General features: G+C 46.0%; 1 protein-coding gene across 3 annotated transcripts in view; it reads right to left on the minus strand.

The window, feature by feature from the left end:
• LOC139265696 (Krueppel-like factor 8) overlaps positions 1-22,462 on the minus strand; it is a 217,055-nt gene that overhangs the window by 133,787 nt on the left and 60,806 nt on the right. For all 3 annotated transcript variants that reach the window (XM_070882945.1, XM_070882946.1, XM_070882947.1), the window contains one exon: positions 4,381-4,482. In XM_070882945.1, coding sequence (XP_070739046.1) covers positions 4,381-4,482 — 102 coding nt within the window. The remainder of the gene's footprint in view (positions 1-4,380; positions 4,483-22,462) is intronic.

The raw sequence follows: 22,462 nt of genomic DNA on the forward strand, positions 1-22,462 counted from the left end.
GTAACGACACCTTTCCCCTCACTGAAGTCTCCCACCTAACTATACCTTCCATCAGCTGCCCCACCCAAATCACTGTGGCACTCACCAGAAAATCTTACCCTGGTCTGTCCTTCTATTTCTCTGGCACCTTTTCCTCCTTTGAAGCATCTCGCCTCCCCTTTAAAATCCTCGCTCTCTACCGCTCACCCAAGCTGCACCCCAAGCTATTCACAGAGATAGCCTCACTCCTTTCCTCATCCGCTTTGGCACTGAGTGACCGCTCATCTTTGGTGATTCCAAACTCCATCTCAACTTACTTTTCCCTCTCCTGACTTTACTGTCCCCCTGGAGCTCTCCTATAAAAACTCACCAACCCATATTCATGACCATCCCTTGACCGTGCCACTTCACAAGGCCTCTCTAATCCCATGGTTACACAGTGTTCAGTTCCATTCACAACTCCTCACATAATGACGCAGTCCGTGTCCACATGCAGCAAGACCTGGACAGCATTCAGGCTTAGGCTGTAACATTTGCCAAGCAACATTCATGCCACACAAATGCCAGGAAATGAACATCTCTAACAAGAGAGTCTAAACACCTCCCCTTGACATTCAATGGCATTAACATCGTCGAATCCCCACCATCAATATTCTGGGGGTCACCATTGACCAGAAACTTAACTGGACCAGCCACATAAATACTGTGGCAACAAGAGCAGGTAGGACACTGGGTATTCTGCGGCGAGTGTCTCACTTCCTGACTCCACAAAGCCTTTTCACCATCTACAAGGTACAAGTCAGGAGTGTAATGGAATACACTCCTCTTACCTGGATGAGTGCAGCTCCAGCAACACTCAAGAAGCTCAACACCATCCAGGACAAAGCAGTCTGCTTAAATCGGCACCCCATCCACCACCACCATCGTAGCCAGAAAAATCACCTGCAACGACTTCTCTTCCCTCCCCCACATCATTAACTCTGATGTCTATCCTTGGCCTCCTCCTATTTCTCATCTATATGTTGCCCCTTGGCGACATCATCCAGAAACACAGCGTCAGTTTTCACATGTACGCTGATGACACCCAGCTCTACCTCACTACCACTTCTCGACCCCTCCACGGTCTCTAAATTGTCAGACTGCTTGTCCGACATCCAGTTCTGGATGAGCAGAAATTTTCTCCAATTGAATATTGGGAAGACCAAAGCCATTGTTTTCGGTCTCGCCACAAACTCCATTCCCTAGACATTGACTTCATCCCTCTCCCCAACTTTTGTCTGAGGATGAACCTGACTGTTCACAACCTTGGTGTCATATTTGACCTTGAAATAAGCTTTCGACCACAAATTGAGGCCCACCGTCTGCTCTCATGACCATATTCCCATTAAACTGCTGACCATCCTTCCCTTCCAGACCCTATGCTAGCGGATATTGTAAATGGCCCCCTCTCCTCAAGTACCGTCCCCCACCCTTTCAAATCTGCCATCACTTTGCTCCTCATAAAACAACCTTGACCCCTCTGTCCTTGCAAACTATGGCCCCTTCTCCAATCTCTCTTTCCTCACCAAAGTCCTTGAATACATTGTCGCCTCCAAAATCCGTGCCCATCTTTCCCTCAACTTCAAGTTTCAACCTCTCCAACTAATGTTTCCATCTCTCCAATTAGGTTTACGTCACTGCCACAGCACCTAAACATTCTTATCAAAGTCACAAATAACATCCTCTGAATCTGTGACCATGGAGCACTATCCCTCCTAAGCCTCTCGACCTGTCTGCAGCTTTTGATATGGTTTGCCACACCATATTACTTCAATGTCCTTCCTCCATTATCCAGCTGAATGGAACTGCCCTCGCCTAGTTCCACATTTACTGATCCAATCTTAGCCAGAGAATCCCCTGCAATAGCTTCTCTCCCTGGCCCCACAGCGCTAACTCTAGAGCCCCCCAAGCATCTATCCTTGGTTCCCTTCTATATACTGCCCATCAATCAAAGACATCCAGCTCTAACTCACCATTACCTCTCTTGGCCCCACCACTGACTCCATGTTGTCAGACTGCTTGTCTTATGATCTGTTCATTTTTGAACCTAGAGGAGTTCACCGCAAATTTATTCTATGAAATGTAATTATTTTTATTTGTATTGTTCTAAAGCAGTGACGCAATGGCACGGCCGCGTCGATTTTAGTCAAAAGACCTGCTTTGCAAATAATACAAGGATTTACATGAATGTTTCAAAACTCCAAGTAAATACAGGTGGAGAGCAAACTTCATCTGTAATACATCAAACCACTGTACATGTTGCAGCAATAAAACCACTCCGTGTAAAGATACACTGGAGGAGTGGAAAGGAACAGATTAGTCATCTCAGTATTTAGGTACAGCAAGGATTCGAATAGTAAATCTGAACCTAGAAGATAGTCAATCAACTGAGGCATGGAATATAAATGATACACGAGCGAACTATTCAGATTCAACATATCATTGGTTGATGAGAGTTGGAATGTGGTTCCATAGGTTTCAGCACTTCTTTGATGCCTCACACAAGTGGCCATTCTTCAGGTGCAAGTCTAGGCACAGAATATTGGCAAGTTATACAACCAGAGGGCATCACAGGAGCAGCGTGTTCTGTGCTCATCCAATGTTCATAAACCCGCACGTATGGGGGGGGGGATTTTCCCACTTCTTTAAGGCCTATTACCACCTTGAATGGGGCCATAAGGCCTTTCCACCCGGGGGCAGGTAATCCGCAATTACCCCAAAGCCAGGGGCGGCAGAAACAGGTTTCCGCTGCGCCCTGTGTTTCCTCACCGTGGTAACCCCTTACCGCCCCACGTTGGAAATTGCCCCCACGGGAGCACCGCCGCCAGTCGGTTCCCCCGACAGCTTTGCAAGGAGGGGAAACTGCCAGTAGCTGGGCAGTGCATCCGCCTTTAAAAGGGAGGGTGCCCTGCTGCAGCCGCCATTTTGTTTTCATTTGACAATGGTGGCCGTTGGTTCGCCAACAGGCGGCCCTTCATCCCCTCTTGGGTGCAGAGCCGCTGGCCCAGCCGAACCCCTCCCTGGTGGCCCAGTGGGCTGCACGTCGGCATCGCAGCGTTCCTCCTCTTTAAGTGAAGAGAAGGGTCATTGCGACGCGTCAGCGCGACACAGACATCACAGCCCCGCTCCCTCACAAACCCTCCTCAAACAGTGTCGGGTGGCGATGTCAGAGTTAAAGAGCCGCATTTTCCAGCTCTTCCCTCTGACTCCCGCCAGGCAGTAAATTTCCAGTTAATTTAAAGTGCCCTTCCCAATCTCTCGCTGAGGGCAATTTCGGCCCTCTACAGAGGACGCTAAATAGAACTCAGGACTGGGTACTCAGGCTAATTCTCTTTCCCGCTCCCCCGTAAACCACTCCATCTTCCAGCAAAAGGCACCGACACCAAATGTAGCAAAAATCAAATCAGCTGAGAATCCTTCTTTTTCAAATTCAGATTTTTAGTACAAAGCTAACAATATTTACAATAGAATGCGACTAACTAAATAGTTGTACAATTATTGTACATTTTCATTTTAGACACAAAATTCTTACCCTGAAGACCAGGAACAAATCAGAAAGCTCTAAATATTAGGACAATCTAATTTTTTTTTTAAAAAAACATTTATAAATCTGCTATGGTTCCTTTCTGTACTATTTGTGTTACTGGTGACATGGAAACTCTTACCAGAAAAAACAGGGCGAGGTTTAGGGCTGTGGCTGGTATCTTCAAGGAAAACACAGGGTTTAAAAATATAGCTGCTTTTGTTTGTTTTAAACATATTAAGATAAATAATTCTTCTTTTAGAGGTAACCTTTATTTAAAAATGTGTTTAGCTAAAATATCTCGAATAGAGATTCTGTCTGAATAGCGACATTAGTTCATGCAGATCTGGAGGCATGCCAATGATTCCATGAAAGGGTTAATCTTTCAGCTTCCTAAATAAGTCCAACACTGAAGGTTGTCCTTATGGTCTATTTCCTCTCTCCCCACCCCCACCTCGTCACATTTGTAAGCGAGGAAAAGGATCACTAAAAATCCAAGGAAAATAAATTCAGACAATATGTGAATAGGGGAAAATCAGAGACACAAGCTTAATAATGACTTACTTCAAAAATAATGTTAGTGTTTGTGTCAAAAAAAAGGCAAGAAAATTGAAATTTAATTTGTATTCCGGGATTTTTTTTTTTTAAATGGAGAAAAACAGACTAAAAAGGTCTGTGAAACAAAAGATTACATTAGACATTGCCTTTCAAATCTAAAAAATGAGCTTTAAACGCCAGCACAGAAATATTTTGCTTAGTTCTTCAGACTATGGTAGTTTGTTCCTGACATTCCTGAGGTCTGGAAGTAATTAGTGAAGTGTCTGGAGAGTTGGACTTACCCCTTGCCCAGGTTCCGGCGGCTCGGTTTTGATTCTTATAGCTGGCATTCCTTCAAGCATTAGCATACTGCTGTACTCCACATCCCCAGTGCCTACAGAGCTCTGCAGAGAGGGAGAGTGGGGGAGGGGTGGGAAGAAAAGCAGGCCATCAGAACAGTTTAATTCCCTGAACTCACAACCGCAAACAGCTTCTTCCACCCAGGCAGAAGACGAAGCTCGTAAGTTAAAACGGATTAAAAGGAAAACGAGAATACCTTTTCCTGTTAAGAACACTGCACACAGACTGACACACGGCCCATTTTGATTTTTTTTTAAAAACAGCTTCCAATCCCAAGGTGTCGACTGCTGGAGGTTTGTTGGCTCCACCCTCTCTTAGGGTGGAGTGCAGGCTGCTAATTGACTACTCCGGGGCAGAAGAGGTCCAGCTGTTACGCAGATTGCTGGGAAGGGCTGCCTCCCTGCCCTGTGCAAACACAACACTGCTGCTCCAACAGAGCGGAAATAAAGAGAGGCCTCATTCCCTCAAGCAGTGTTATTCACAGACAATGAGGGATGAATAGATGGCACGATCCCCGCTTCCCCCCTCACTCCCCACCCCACCCCTTTTCCTAAAAACGCAAAGAAATGCAGTCCCCAGTTTTTAAAATCTGACAGCAGGACATTTGGAAAACTGTTTGATGTGATTATTTTGGTTAACACCCATTTCTCAGGACTGTTACTGCTGGCAAACTCACCTGACCTAGCATTTATTTATGTACTGCCCATGTAGCAGCACAAATGTGACTGCATCCGTAACGGCACAAATGACTGCATTTATACCGTTTATGTACAATACACTGAAACATTTGACAATTTTAAAATACATATATGCTTCCCTTTCCAACACATGTTTGTATGTATGTGATGTATAGTCTAATCAGCTATCTAATAATGATGACACTAGAAGATAAACATTAAGACACCCTTAAACTCAGTTTCTGAAATGTAACTCTTGCTGTGCTACTAAAGATTTCTTTTCTCCACAGTACAATATCATAGCCCAGGCTGCCAGCAAGATAACTCATTAAACAGTGGCAAGTCTCGATTTGATTCTTGAAGGTCACATTAAATATTGACCTAGGGTCAAGGCCATGAAAAACTGAAAAACTGAACTTAAAGTAATTTCTCATCAGTTTGTCCAAGACTGGGCAAACACACTGCAAGAAGCAGCTCAAAACAATCTTTGTTCAGGTGAACAAGACCAAGAATTGGATCCAATAATCCAGATCTAGTTAGTTACGTCCTTTAATGTGAAAATCAACCCATATATTAAGTAATGAAGACTTTGTGGCACAGCAGCATTTTGTCTCATTCCAGATCAGGCTGGGTGTTCAAATCACATCGGTGTCCAAGTATTTGGTTTTGGTCAGATAAACTAGCACGATATGGGAATACCTGTAATGGGCTGGGTGGTCTCCTGTACTGAAATTTGTACAATCCTATAGAGCACGGCTGTGTAAAATTCAAGCACTGAACCAACCCAGAAGTCAACACTCATATTCCGGCCTGCTATGACCTGTGTTGCTATAGCAGGCATGCAACTCGCTCGTTCAATGCACATATTCGAACACAAATCTGGTATCTTATTTTCTCGCAATTTCTCCCCTCCTGGCTGATTTTCTCCCCCTTCCTATCCCACATGCCAACTGTAAACATTTTTTCTGGGACTCCCACAGAGATCAGCTAACCCAGCACACAATGTGGAACCATCATGCATGGTTGAATATTCAAACGCTTCGGCTCTTAAGGTTACTAAAGAGTCGCTTCTCAAATTCCAAATTACAGGCTGGGATTACCTAAATCTTGCTGCACTGGACCTTAAGCTGGTTATTTGAAGATAACTATGGGTTAATGTAGCAATCATAACTAATCCCCCTTCCTCCACCTAAGCCCAAGGACATCAGTAAATAGCTACATACCCTCTTTCAGCCATTTTGTGAATATAATTGAGGTTCTGTACACACCCAGTATGGGAGGCTAAATGCAAGACATCCATGCTTCAGTACTTTCTAAATGATGCAAGTTTCCTAGTCCATAAACCACTGCTCGCTGACCTTCAATGACACCTCTATTGCTGAATATCCCACCATCATCATCCGTCCGGCTGGTCACCATTAAACAGAATCTTAACTGGACCAGCCACATCAACAGCATGGCTACAAAAGCAAGGAAGAGACTGGGCACTCTGCAGTGAGCAGCGCACCTCCTGATCTCTCAAAGCCTCTCCACCATGCAAGGCTCAAGTCAGGAGTGTGATGGGATTACTCACCACTCACCTTGAGGGGTGCAGACCACACTACCTCTCAAGCTGCTTAACACCATCCAGGGCAGAGCAGACTGCTTGATTGGCCTTCTTGCCACTTGGGGAATTTCAATGGCCTCAACATTTCTGGGTTTGAGGGCAGAGGGGGAAAAGATCATTTACAAATCAGATTGAGCACACTCTTCTGACCATTATTTAATGACTCCTGATGGAAAGTCCACGTGCAGATGTCGAAAGGATCCATCCTGGCCACAATGCCCTCTGCTGATGAAATGCTTGACAACACTCATTGTCAAATCTTTTGTCTTATAATACTGCTGAGAAACGCCTTGGGACATTTTACTGCGTTAAATGTGCTATATACGTTGTTGTTATCTAGACAGACATGAAAAATGGCCACTTGGTACCAGAGGTCAGCTCATGTCTGTGGAACCATGCTCCAGCAGAAGTCAGCACCTTCAGAAAAAGGGAGAAAACTAGGAATAAAACGCAGTTGTGAACTTGAGTTCTCCGTAGCACCGACAGCTGAAGTGACTCCATTATTGTTTACACAAGGCACACTGTGCCCAAGAGACATTGATCTCAGCTGCTCTGTATGCATCAGCCACCTTGGCCGAGCACAGATAAGAACGCAGGGCTGCCAATGGGTTGTCAACAAATGTTCCAGAGGTCACTACTTTGGCATGGCTGTTGCTTGGAAACCATGAGGCGTACTCCGAGTGGAGCTCATTCAGAATGCCTGCAGAATGAAATCTATGCAGCACCTAGGATGCATTACAGCATATTTATATTTACAGCAAAACTTGGGGCTTACTACACACCGATATCTTTCAGATCTCTGTCAGATTTACTACTGAATAAAGTGCCCACTCGGAAAACTGTTGCACTTTTTTTAGAAACACATTCAACTACAGCCAGAGATTTACACAAAAACTCTGTACAAGTCCAATGTTGTCATCAGCAGTTTCTTTTCCAGTAAAGTGGGTGTGTGAAACCTTCATACTATCTTCACTTGGGCTGTGAAAAACAAACATTCAGCTGTACAGTTATAGATATTGGAGGTGATTTTCCACAGGGGAGCCTCTGCTAGTCTGTCGTAACTTCTGCCGAAAAGCTGCAGAAACCCCGGTAAAGCACATTGTTTAGCGAGGATATTTGTGGCCCTCTGCCAAAGGTACAGTGGATAAGTGGCAAAACGCCAATGGAAATTCGCCCCGACTATCCTTTCAACCCTCAGCGTGCTTTAGGACGTTTTACTATGTTAAAGACGCTATATAAATGCAAGTAGTTGTTGTTGTGGCTGGAGAGAGCATTTTTATTTGTACAGGTGCAGCGCGCCGAACCCGGAACCCTTGGGACCAAGGCCGTTCTGGATTTTGCGTTTTGCCGGATTTTGGAACGTCTTTCAAACATCATGAATCCGGAAACACCTGAGCCCAGGTTCGGATATTTCCGGATTTCGGAACGTCAGCAGGGGTGTGTTCGCCAGGCGATGAGGTCGTCAGCGGGGGGCCCGGCCGTCGGGGGAGGCGTTTGGGCGGGGCCCGGCCGCCGGGGAAGAGTTCGGGCGGGGCCCGCCGAAGAGCTGGTTGGGCGGCCCCATCGCGGAGGTGGTGTTCGGGCGGGCCGGCAAGGTGACCTCGAGGTAAGGGCAGTGGCGGCGAGGCGGGGCCCGAGGTTGGTCGGCGGTGTGGCGAGGGACGGCAAGGCAAGGCCTGAGGTCGGGCAGTGGCGGGGCCTCGAGGTCGGCAGGTCCAGATTCTGGACGACCCTGTCACCAATCGGTCCAGAGTCCGGATTCCGGAACATTCCGGATTCCGGACACTCAACTTTACTGCAGGTAAATGATTGAAACAAAACAGAAAATGCTCAGCCAACAGCTATGCAGGGAACAAAGGGGTTAACATTTGGTAGTGGCCCCTTCATCAAAATGTTTTGTCGAAAAGGTCCACGCTCAACCTTTGCTCTTGTTTTGAACCATTTGCAATTTTTTCTGTTCAGAATGAAAATCCGGTTGGTTACAGGTAGTGGAAGCAGTCTGAATTAAAAATATCACAAAAGAATTGCATCACATATTGCACCATATGGGCTTAAGTGCAATCTTTCCCAAAGCATGCTGGGATGCACTGAATCAGCCTAGTGACCACACTGAAGACACATCTTCATAACTGCTTTTGTTTTTGCTAAACAAATTTTAGTTTCACTAAAACAGCAACTATAATAGGGATGGCACATCTAGAATTTGAGTTTTATGTTGTCTTAAGGAAAAAGAACTGCATTTATATACAGGTGCAGTGTCCAAAATCCGGAGTTCCGGAATCCGGACCCACCGACCACAGGGTCCCGCCGCTGCCTGACCTTGGGCCTCGCCACACCGCTCCTCGTTCGCCATCAGTGCCCTTACCTCGAGGCCTCCTCGCGGGCCCCGCCCGAACAGCTCCTCTTCGACGGGGGTCCCCGCAAGTACTTCCTCGGCCGCGGGGCCACACCCGAAGAGCTCCTCCGCGGCGGGGCCCCGCCCGACGACCTCACTGACGGGGCCGGCGGCCCGAACAGCTCCTCCGCGGCGGGGCCCCGCCCGACGACCTCACTGACGGGGCCGGCGGCCCGAACAGCTCCTCGGTGGGCCCATCCCCCCCATTTGACGTTCCGAAATCCGGAAATATCCGAACCTGGACTCGGGCGTTTCTGGATTCGTGATGTCAGAAAGACAATCCAAAGTCCGGAAAAATGCAGAATCCGGAACGGCCTCGGATTCTGGACGCTGCACCTGTAGCACCTTTCATGAGCTCAGGACGTCCCAAAGCACATTACAGCCAATGATGTACTTTTTGAAGCATAGTCACTGTTGAAATGTAGGAATCACAGCAGCCAATTTTCGCACAGCAAGGTCCCATAAACAGCAATGTGATAATGACCAGATAATCTGTTTTGGTGATGTTGCTGGAGGGATAAATATTGGCCAGGACACCGGGGAGACTCGCTCTTCTTCAAAATAGTGCCATGGGATCTTTTATGTCCAGCTGAGAGGGCAGGTGGGGTCTCTGTTTAACATCTCATCTGAACGATATTACCTCCAGCAGTACAGCACGACATCAGTACTGCACGGACATCTCAGCTTAGATTACTTGCTTAGGTCTCTGGAGTGGGCCTTCAAACCATAACCTTCTGACTCAGAGGCGAGAATGCTACCACTGAGCCAAGTTACACTGTAGGATTCAATTGTATCCTCAGAGGAAGCATCATTCATGACAGAGTAAAACTTTCAAGCACCAGGGGACACTTAAGGTAACAATGCCTGAATACTGTAAGAACATGAAGGCTGCCTTAATAAGTTACCACATGGTACTCTGTGATACCACACACTACCAATGGTGTTGATTCGGTTTGTTAATGTTCCACCTAGTTCAGCTATAAACTGTAAATGCTGCAAATGTACCATAGCTCCAACAGCATATGAAAGAGAATGGTTAAGATTCTGGGTGTGACTTCTTCTCAGAATGGACCTGCTATGAGTTTCCAGTTTTTATTTCATTCTGGAATGAACGTTCCCACCCAACACCAACCAAACTTGTCTTAAAAAGTTACCAAAATATCACCATCCACAGATCTCACCCTTCACCCACACAAAGCATACATTGTCGCTCGGTCAATGTTAAAATTAGCCTGAAAAAATTGAATGCCACTTGAGGAATAAAAGTTTTCCCAACCCATATTAACATCTTTTAGATCATTTGGGCAAACAAAAGCCCAATATACACTAAGAGACACCAGAATAAATGTTAGAAGTCAGCTGCAAGCAACATTACACTTTATGTAAAAAATCTATTCAGAGAGCTCCCAGAGGCCTAGGTAGGGCAAAAGCATCAGCTGGCATGGCACTACACTATAAAGGCACCGGCTGGCATGGCACTACACGATAAAGGCACCGGCTGGCATGGCACTACACGATAAAGGCACCGGCTGGCATGGCACTACACTATAAAGGCACCGGCTGGCATGGCACTACACTATAAAGGCACCGGCTGGCATGGCACTACACTATAAAGGCCAGACGGTTCAATTCCGAATCTGTGCAGTTAGCCGATCTCAGCTGTTGAGATGCTACAGTTGGCTTCAGTGTCACTGGACTCTAGTAGTTTGATAATGCTCCTGTGAAGCGCCTTGGGCCGTTTAACTATGTTAAAAGGTGCTAGATAAATGTAAGTTGTTGTTATTGTTATTTGCAGTTTTATTCACCAAGAAAAGCAGACAATACAAACTGAAGAAACATTAGCAGACTGTATAATAAAGTAATGATCCACAAAAGTAATGATCACAGTTATGATCCACAAACGTATTGAAGGATGTTATATTTTAAACAAGCAAAATCCACTTATTCTGAATTCATCAGGTGGGCTGATGGGTTTTGTTTGTTTTCCCCTAGTTTGCCTCCATAACGACGACTGCACTTCAAAAAGAAATTAATTAGCTATAAAGCACTATCGTGCTCGGAGGGAAAAATAAGGTGCTACACAAATTGAAGTTCTTTCTTTCATGCACTGTGACACGGTATATTAAATTATTACAGTAAGAAAGCTCCTCAAGCATCAAGAATAGCTTTATTGTTGAAACATTAATCCTAAACTATTAAATGGACACCACCCCAAACAATTTAACAAAAATTTAAAATTTAGAAATATTTATAATTGGCTAAAAGCTCAATTTTACAACAAATGAAAAGCTGTAGATACAATCTGGTCAATCCTTGGCACAAATGTGTACAAAGCAGACAATGCTTACTTGTAGGTGTTGTTAAACATGCTGGAAATCTCCAATCACACACAAGTTGTGCCAGCCCAACTACACCCTGCCTTCCTTTTCAGTGACTCAGACCTGACTTTTAATTCAGGTCTTCTCTATACAGTAACAAAACAGGGAGAAAGTGCATGTTTGCAGTTACCATTTTTCTAAGTTGCGAACAAGAAGCTGATTAAAAGGAAAATGAAAGACGGAGACAGACAGACCAGCAGAACTTGTGTTGAGTTGTTGTCAATACTTTCCTTGCTGTCAGTTAAAACCACCTGTAGCATCAACAGGGTAAATGCTCAGAGCTGAAAGCACAAATTGATCAGATTTCCAATCTACACCAACATGACATGCTCAAAGTGACAAAAGTGAACTCACTTCCTTTTACAATCCCAAACCAGACTGTTAGGGTACATGCGCAATAGTGTATAGACCACAAGTTGTCACACTTTTGTATCAACTTTCCATTATAAATTCCTGATATAGAATAGAAGCTCCCTAGGTAAACATACCCTGCTGTAATTACACCCTCCCACCAGTCGTGGCACTGTAGCACCTCAGATTTACATCTCCCCAGCTCCTTAACCTGTACTGCAGACAAATTGCTCTCCAACAAACTCTGCTTTTCTGCTTACTACAATGCAGCAACATTTCCCATTTCACTATAAATAACATCAAATGTAGCTTGGTAAAAGCTTTATGTCATAAAAGCCTGGTCCAATTATCCCCCGTCCTCTAACCCCACTTCACCTGAACACTACATTTGGCCTTGTCGCCCCATATGCAACTCCACAGGACTAAAACGTAAAAGTAATTGATTGTACTTCAAGGTGATATATAAATGCAAATAGCATTCATTTTGGAAATACAATTATTGCCAGTGATGAAGGAATGGCAAAGTTAGATCCAATGGGAGAAAGGATTTGTCTCATCATGGGTAAAGACATCATCCAGTGTAGCACTAAGCCATAAAGACTCCAGTGTGCCAATTCAGCCGTCTGAGGAAAAGAGTGTTTGAAGACCAGGCCCTCAAATCTGCCACTAAGCTCACGGCCTTACAGGGCTGTAGTAATACCCGCCCTCCTGTATGGCTTAAGGACCATGTACCGTAGACACCTCAAGTTGCTGGAGAAATACCACCAACAATGTCTCTGCAAGATCCTACAAACCCCCTGGGAGGACAGAAGCACCAATGTTAGCGTCCTTGACCAGGCCAAAATCCCCAGCATTGAAGCACTGGCCACACTTGATCAGCTCCACTGGGCAGGCCACATTGTTCGCATGCCAGACATGAGACTCCCAAAGCAAGAGCTCTACTCGGAACTCCTTCATGGCAAACGAGCCAAAGGTGGGCAGCGGAAACGTTGCAAGGACGCCCTCAAAGCCTTCCTGATAAATTGCAACATCCCCACTGACACTTGGGAATCCCTGGCCAAAGACCGCCCTAAGTGGAGGAAGTGCATCTGGCAGGGCGCTGAGCACCTCGAGTCTCATCGCCGAGAGCATGCAGAAATCAAGCGCAGGCAACGGAAAGTCCCACTCACCCCTTCCCTCAATGACTATCTGTCCCACCTGTGACAGGGACTGTGGTTCTTGTATTGGACTATACAGCTACCTAAGGACTCATTTTTAGAGTGGAAGCAACTCTTCCTCGATTCCGAGGGACTGCCTATGAATGAATGAAGCATAAAGACTCAGAGGAGCCATATTCAATTCACAGTCTATGCTGAATTCACTAACCTCAGCTAGAACAGCAACAGGGACACTATAATTGCTCATCCTTAGGCTAAGTGGGGGGGGAGGGGGAATAAAATCAGCCAGGTTCGCCACGCCTGATAACTATATAGTGAGCTCTAAATGTGTACAATTGTTGTTTAAAGACAGATGTGGAACCTCTAGGGTCAGATAATCTGCACTATTCAGTATCACAAAGGAGAACTTGCATTTATATAGCGCCTTTCACCACCTCAGGGCGTCCAAAGTTTTAGTCAATGAAGTACTTTTGAAATGAAGTCACTGTTGTAATGTAGGAAATATGGCAGCCAAATTTACAGACAGCAATAAATTAAGTGACAAGACAATCTGTGTTTGGTGTCGGTTGCGGGATAATTATTAGCCAGGACACCGGGGAGAATAGTGCTGTACCGTGGAGCACTGTGAAGTGTCAGCTGAGATTATGTGCTCAAGTCTCTGTAGGGGGCCATAGCCATCTGACTCAGAGGCAGGATTGCAACCACTGAGCCAAGACTGGTATGAAGCAGGTGACTGCACCCTCTTTATGAGAGCCATCACTTTCCCCACTGACCTCAACAGCCAACAGGACTACAGCAGTTTCTTGCTACCTCCTGTGCATTAGGTGTAAAGGACTGTGTACACGTGGTCATCAGGACACGAGCCAAAAACAATCAATAGAACAGCATACCACTCACCGGCTTTTCTGTGAGAAATTGCACACGCGCGAAAATTTGAATGGACCACGCAGCCACTTAAAGGGACAGCACACCCAAAAAAATTACAAGTGAACATTGCTGGGTCGGCACACTTCCGGCAAGAAATAAGCGCGAGCTCACCGCCCACCATTCTGGGCACTTGGTACCCAATTACAGCCTGTAAAACGGGTGAAGCGCGATCCAATTTCTAAGCCATAGTGTCACTTATTGTCAGGATCTGCTGCATATTGCACAACATTTCATTAGAGAGAATTCGGAGGAGCAGCGGCAGCAGCAGTCATCAGACGAGAAAGACCCGAGGGAAGGGAAGGAAGCAACAGAGGAAGCAGGGTCAACTCAATTCCCTGCAGCAAGAGACGCCAGGGATCCGCTGAGCTTCACACCCCTGCCCTAGAAAACTGGACAGAGACCCTCTGCATAACAGTCCTTGTTAGATCCTTCATCACTCCCTTCATCCTGCATTGAAGAACATTCAAACCATTCAGACAACTTCTACATAAATAATATTCAACAAATAAATGCAAACTCAGAAAAGGCTGTAAAATCGCAACGCTGACCAAAGTGCCAAATGTGATAAAGATGATTAATTTAATGCCAAGCATAAAACATGCCCTCCATTAATTTCTTACCCATGTGCTCTTCTTTAAACAAGGTTTCCTAACTCTACTACTCCACAAGGAACTCTCCTAGTGGCGTGAGCAGAGCTGGTGAAAGGCTGCTGTTCCTTATGTTGGAACCCTCGAGATGTTGGTGGTTGGTGACTTTTGGGAGCTTGAACTGGAGAACTTGGCTGCCGACTGCTACACCCCAGCTGCTGCCGAAGCAATCTGGCCCAGCTGACCTGCTGGCACCATGACCGCTACTGGTTGAGGAGGGAGGCGGATGTGCAGTCGTGCTGACCTCCTAAGAGAGTCCAGCACATACTGCTCCCGTGGCATCACTGCTGCCTTCGTTCAGAAAGAGCTCATCATTTTCTTCAGACTGCCGAAGATGTAGATAAAGCCTCCATATATTTGAGCCACTAATCTACCCATTGCGGAGCCCAGAATCTGCATGGCAGCCATTTGAGTTCTCATCAAAGCTGAAACGTGTGCTAGAGCATGGATCCTGCAGTGAAGGCCAAACTGCAGCATCCCTGGAGGTGACCAGTCTCCAGGGTAGACTGCAGAGTGGTGATGCCTTGCGAGAGGACACCACAGAGGCTGCATGCAGACTCCTCCACAGTAGCCATAGTGCTGAAACTCCTTGGCACACCTTCCAATACCTCAGACAGCTGTGTGAGGCCAGCAGTTTTCATCCCATGGCTGGGCCTCTGAACCCTCATCTGTCAACTTCAGCAGAGCTGGTAGAGGGCCTTGGCCTCCAGCGAGGTCACTGGTGCTGGATGTTCCACCACGTACAGACCCCTCTGGTTCTCTATCTAGCCCACAGGGAACACCAATGACGTCGCTGGTGCCTGGGAGGGGTGGAACTCCCGACGCCTCTTCCTCAGAGGGGATGTCCTCCTCTGAGATCGGTTCTTCTGGAGGAGTCTCCTGGAGTCTTGAAGGTCCTAGAAGAGAAGAAGAGTTAGGATGTGAGAGAGTAGCTGCACGTAATCAGGTAACAGTGTTGAGATTGCAAGTTAAAGTTACTACGCTTGGTACGTCTGTGCAGAGTTGAATGAATGGATACAAGTAATATGTACTTGTAATATAATATGGGGGAGTGTTTGCTCGTGCTGTTGGGGAGGAGTTAAACTAATATGGCAGGGGGATGGGAATCAATGCAGGGAGACAGAGGGAAACAAAAAGGAGACAAAAGCAAAAGACAGAAAGGAGACAAGGAAAAGTGGAGGGCAGAGAAACCCAAGGCAAAGAACAAAAACGGCCACTGTACAGCAAAATTCTAAAAGGACAAAGGGGGTTAAAAAAACAAGCCTGAAGGCTTTGTGTCTTAATGCAAGGAGTATCCGTAATAAGGTGGATGAATTAACTGTGCAAATAGATGTTAACAAATATGTGATTGGGATTACGGAGACGTGGCTCCAGGATGATCAGGGCTGGGAACTCAACATCCAGGGGTATTCAACATTCAGGAAGGATAGAATAAAAGGAAAAGGAGATGGGATAGCATTGCTGGTTAAAGAGGAAATTAATGCAATAGTTAGGAAGGACATTAGCTTGGATGATGTGGAATCTATATGGGTAGATCTGCAGAACACCAAAGGGCAAAAAACATTAGTGGGAGTTGTGTACAGACCTCCTAACAGTTGTAGTGATGTTGGGGAGGGCATCAAACAGGAAATTAGGGGTGCATGCAATAAGGGTGCAGCAGTTATAATGGGTGACTTTAATATGCACATAGATTAGGCTAACCAAACTGGAAGCAATACGGTGGAGGAGGATTTCCTGGAGTGCATAAGGGATGGTTTTCTAGACCAATATGTCGAGGAACCAATTCGGGGGGAGGCCATCTTAGACTGGGTTTTGTGTAATGAGAGAGGATTAATTAGCAATCTCGTTGTGCGAGGCCCCTTGGGGAAGAGTGACCATAATATGGTGGAATTCAGCATTAGGGTGGAGAATGAAATAGCTAATTCAGAGACCATGGTCCAGAACTTAAAGAAGGCTAACTTTGAAGGTATGAGGCGTGAATTGGCTAGGATAGATTGGCGAATGATACTTAAGGGGTTGACTGTGGATGGGCAATGGCAGACATTTAGAGACCGCATGGATGAACTACAACAATTGTACATTCCTGTCTGGCGTAAAAATAAAAATGGGAAGGTGGCTCAACCGTGGCTATCAAGGGAAATCAGGGATAGTATTAAAGCCAAGGAAGTGGCATATAAATTGGCCAGAAATATCAGCGAACCCAGAGACTGGGAGAAATTTAGAACTCAGCAGAGGAGGACAAAGGGTTTGATTAGGGCAGGGAAAATGGAGTACGAGAAGAAGCTTGCAGGGAACATTAAGACGGATTGTAAAAGTTTCTATAGATATGTAAAGAGAAAAAGGTTATTAAAGACAAACGTAGGTCCCCTGCAGTCAGAATCAGGGGAAGTCATAACGGGGAACAAAGAAATGGCGGACCAATTGAACAAGTACTTTGGTTCGGTATTCACTAAGGAGGACACTAACAACCTTCCGGATATAAAAAGGGTCAGAGGGTCTAGTAAGGAGGAGGAACTGAGGGAAATCCTCATTAGTCAGGAAATTGTGTTGGGGAAATTGAGGGGATTGAAAGCCAATAAATCCCCATGGCCTGATGGACTGCATCCCAGAGTAGTTAAGGAGGTGGCCTTGGAAATAGCGGATGCATTGACAGTCATTTTCCAACATTCCATGGACTCTGGATCAGTTCCTATCGAGTGGAGGGTAGCCAATGTAACCCCACTTTTTAAAAAAGGAGGGAAGAGAGAAAACAGGGAATTATAGACCGGTCAGCCTGACCTCAGTAGTGGGTAAAATGATGGAATCAATTATTAAGGATGTCATAGCAGCGCATTTGGAAAGAGGTGACATGATAAATCCATGCTGACTTGGACCTGTGAAAGGGAAATCATGCTTGACAAATCTTCTGGAATTTTTTGAGGATGTTTCCAGTAGAGTGGACAAGGGAGAACCAGTTGATGTGGTATATTTCGACTTTCGGAAGGCTTTTGACAAGGTCCCACACAAGAGATTAATGTGCAAAGTTAAAGCACATGGGATTGGGGGTAGTGTGCTGACATGGATTGAGAACTGGTTGTCAGACAGGAAGCAAAGAGTAGGAGTAAATGGGTACTTTTCAGAATGGCAGGCGGTGACTAGTGGGATACAGCAAGGTTCTGTGCTGGGGCCCCAGCTGTTTACACTGTACATTAATGATTTAGACGAGGGGATTAAATGTAGTATCTCCAAATTTGCGGATGACACTAAGTTGGGTGGCAGTGCGAGCTGCGAGGAGGATGCTATGAGGCTGCAGAGTGACTTGGATAGGTTCGATGAGTGGGCAAATGCATGGCAGATGAAGTATAATGCGGATAAATGTGAGGTTATCCATTTTGGTGGTAAAAACAGAGAGACAGACTATTATCTGAATGGTGACAGATTAGGAAAAGGGGAGGTGCAACGAGACCTGGGTGTCATGGTACATCAGTCAATTGAAGGTTGGCATGCAGGTACAGCAGGCGGTTAAGAAAGCAAATGGCATGTTGACCTTCATAGCGAGGGGATTTGAGTACAGGGGCAGGGAGGTATTGCTACAGTTGTACAGGGCCTTGGTGAGGCCACACCTGGAGTATTGTGTACAGTTTTGGTCTCCTAACTTGAGGAAGGACATTCTTGCTATTGAGGGAGTGCAGCAAAAGTTCACCAGACTGATTCCCGGGATGGCGGGACTGACCTATCAAGAAAGACTGGATCAACTGGGCTTGTATTCACTGGAGTTCAGAAGAATGAGAGGGGACCTCATAGAAACGTTTAAAATTCTGATGGGTTTAGGCAGGAAGAATGTTCCCAATGTTGGGGAAGTCCAGAACCAGGGGTCACAATCTAAGGATAAGGGGTAAGCCATTTAGGACCGAGATGAGGAGAAACTTCTTCACCCAGAGTGGTGAACCTGTGGAATTCTCTACCACAGAAAGTTGTTGAGGCCAATTCACTAAATATATTTAAAAAGGAGTTAGATATAATCCTTACTACTAGGAGGATCAAGGGGTATGGCGAGAAAGCAGCAATGCGGTACTGAAGTTGCATGTTCAGCCATGAACTCATTGAATGGCGGTGCAGGCTAGAAGGGCTGAATGGCCTACTCCTGCACCTATTTTCTATGTTTCTATGTAGACAGCCTGATTGGGTACACCACCAACCTCTCCTGGCCCGATGTCCAAGACCCTGCCTGGAACAGTGATCTCCAGGACTTCATGTTCCACTTGGGGAAGGACTACAATGTTGGGTACGCAGCCCCCTGTCTTGGTCCTCTCCCTGGCATCATGTGCTGCCTTGTCCTGCAGAGAGGGAGAGTGTTAGCGAGTGGCTGTTGAAAAGGTAAGTAGAGAAGTGTAACGCTTGTGCATATCATGCATGTGCTGAAAGCCAGAGAAGGTGGTCGGTGGAATGCGGGTGAGACGGTAATGAATGTAAAGCCAAGTGAGAAATGAGTGGTGCTAGGATGCGAGAAGAGAATGATAGAAACATAGAAACATAGAAAATAGGTGCAGGAGTAGGCCATTCGGCCCTTCGAGCCTGCACCGCCATTCAATGAGTTCATGGCTGAACATGCAACTTCAGTACCCATTCCTGCTTTCTCGCCATACCCCTTGATCCCCCTAGTAGTAAGGACTACATCCAACTCCTTTTTGAATATATTTAGTGAATTGGCCTCAACAACTTCCTGTGGTAGAGAATTCCACAGGTTCACCACTCTCTGGGTGAAGAAGTTTCTCCTCATCTCGGTCCTAAATCGCTTACCCCTTATCCTTAGACTGTGACCCCTGGTTCTGGACTTCTCCAACATTGGGAACATTGGGAACATCTAACCTGTCTAAACCCATCAGAATTTTAAAAGTTTCTATCAGATCCCCTCTCATTCTTCTGAACTCCAGTGAATACAAGCCCAGTTGATCCAGCCTTTCTTGATTATGTCAGTCCCGCCATCCCGGGAATCAGTCTGGTGAACCTTCGCTGCACTCCCTCAAGTTAGGAGACCAAAACCGTACACAATACTCCAGGTGTGGCCTCCACTCTACTGGAAACATCCTCAAAAAATTCCAGAAGATTTGTCAAGCATGATTTCCCTTTCACAAATCCATGCTGACTTGGACCTATCATGTCACCTCTTTCCAAATGCGCTGCTATGACATCCTTAATAATTGATTCCATCAATTTCCCCACTACTGATGTCAGGCTGACCGGTCTATAATTCCCTGTTTTCTCTCTCCCTCCTTTTTTAAAGTGGGGTTACATTGGCTACCCTCCACTCCAGAGGAACTGATCCAGAGTCTATGGAATGTTGGAAAATGACTGTCAATGCATCCACTATTTCCAAGGCCACCTCTTTAATTACTCTGGGATGCAGACCATCAGGCCCTGGGGATTTATCGGCCTTCAATCCCATCAGTTTCCACAACACAATTTCCCGACTAATAAGGATTTCCCTCAGTTCCTCCTTCTTACTAGACCCTCTGACCCCTTTTATATCCAGAAGGTGGTTTGTGTCCTCCTCAGTGAATACCGAACCAAAGTACTTGTTCAATTGGTCTGCCATTTCTTTGTTCCCCGTTATGACTTCCCCTGATTCTGACTACAGGGGACCTACGTTTGTCTTTAATAACCTTTTTCTCTTTACATTTCTATAGAAACTTTTGCAGTCCATTTTAATGTTCCCTGCAGGCTTCCTCTCGTACTCTATTTTCCCTGCCCGAATCAAACCATTTGTCCTCCTTTGCTGAGTTCTAAATTTCTCCCAGTCCCCGGGTTCACTGCTATTTCTGGCCAATTTGTATGCCACTTCCTTGGCTTTAATACTTTCCCTGATTTCCCTTGATAGCCACGATTGAGCCACCTTCCCTTTTTTATTTTTCTGCCAGACAGGGATGTACAATTGTTGTAGTTCATCCATGCGGTCTCCAAATGGCTGCCATTGCCCATCCAATGTCAACCCCTTCAGTATCATTCACCAATCTATCCTAGCCAATTCACACCTCAAACCTTCAAAGTTACCCTTCTTTAAGTTCTGGACCATGGTCTCGGAATTAACTGTTTCATTCTCCATCCTAATGTAGAATTCCACCATATTATGGTCACTCTTCCCCAAGGGGCCTCGCACGATGAGATTGCTAATTAATCCTCTCTCATTACACAACACCCAGTCTAAGATGGCCTCCCCCCTAATTGGTTCCTCGACATATTGGTCTGGAAAACCATCCCTTATGCACTCCAGAAAATCCTCCTCCACCGTATTGTTTCCAGTTTGGTTAGCCCAATCTATATGCATATTAAAGTCACCCATGATAACTGCTGCACCTTTATTGCATGCACCCCTAATTTCCTATTTGATGCCCTCACCAACTACACTACCACTGTTTGGAGGTCTGTACACAACTCCCACTAGCGTTTTCTGCCCCTTGGTATTCCGTAGCTCCACCCATACCGATTCCACATCATCCAAGCTAATGTCTTTCCTTACAATTGCATTAATTTCCTCTTCAACCAGCAACGCCACCCCGACTCCTTTTCCTTTCTGTCTATCCTTCCTAAATGTTGAATACCCTTGGATGTTGAGTTCCTAGCCTTGGTCACCCTGGAGCCATGTCTCCGTGATGCCAACCACATCGTATCTGTTAACTGCTATCTGCAGTTAATTCGTCCACCTTATTCCGAATACTCCTCGTATTGAGGCACAGAACCTTCAGGCTTGCCTTTTTAAACTCACTTAGACCCTTTAGAATTTTGCTGCAAAGTGGCCCTTTTTGTTTTTTGCCTTGGGTTTCTCTGCCCTCCACTTTTACTCATCTCCTTTCTGTCTTTTGCTTCTGTCTCCATTTTGTTTCCCTTTGTCTCCCTGCATTAGTTCCCATCCCCCTGCCATATTTGTGCTGTTGGGGAGGAGTTAAACTATCAAACACTCCTCCTCGGACATTGGTTCCAGTCCTGCCCAGGTGCAGACCGTCCGGTTTGTACTGGTCCCACCTCCCCCAGAACCGGTTCCAATGCCCCAGGAATTTGAATCCCTCCCTGCTGCACCACTGCTCAAGCCACGTATTCATCTGAGCTATCCTGCGATTCCTACTCTGACTAGCACGTGGCAGTGGTAGCAATCCAGAGATTACTACTTTTGTGGTCCTACTCTTTAATTTAGCTCCTCGCTCCTTAAATTCGTCTCATAGGACCTCATCCCGTTTTTTTACCTATATCGTTGGTACCAATGTGCACCATGATGACTAGCTGTTCACCCTCCCTTTTCAGAATGTCCTGCAGCCGCACCGAGACATCCTTGACCCTTGCACCAGGGAGGCAACATACCATCCTGGAGTCTCGGTTGTGGCCGCAGAAACGCCTATCTATTCCCCTTACAATTGAATCCCCTATCACTATCGCTCTCCCAATCTTTTTCCTGCCCTCCTGTGCAGCAGAGCCAGCCATGGTGCCATGAACTTGGCTGCTGCTGCTCCCCCCTGATGTGTCATCCCCTTCAACAGTACTCAAAGTGGTGTATCTGTTTTGCAGGGGAATGACTGCAGGGGGATGACCGCAGGGGATCCCTGCACTACCTTCCTTGCACCGCTCTTCCTGCTGGTCTTCCATTCCTTATCTGGCTGTGGACCTTTTACCTGCGGTAAGACCAACTCATTAAACGTGCTATTCACGTCATTCTCAGCATCGTGGATGCTCCAGAGTGAATCCACCCTCACAGCTCCAATTCTGCAACGTGGTCCGCACACGTAGTCTTCAGGGACACCGGAGGCATCCCTGATTTCCCACATAGTACAGGAGGAGCATAACACGTGTCCGAGCTCTCCTGCCATGACTTAACCCTTAGATTAACTTAAATTGGCAACAATGCTAAAGGTTACTTA

The sequence above is a fragment of the Pristiophorus japonicus genome, chromosome 6, assembly GCF_044704955.1.
Source record: "Pristiophorus japonicus isolate sPriJap1 chromosome 6, sPriJap1.hap1, whole genome shotgun sequence".
NCBI lineage: Eukaryota > Metazoa > Chordata > Chondrichthyes > Pristiophoridae > Pristiophorus > Pristiophorus japonicus.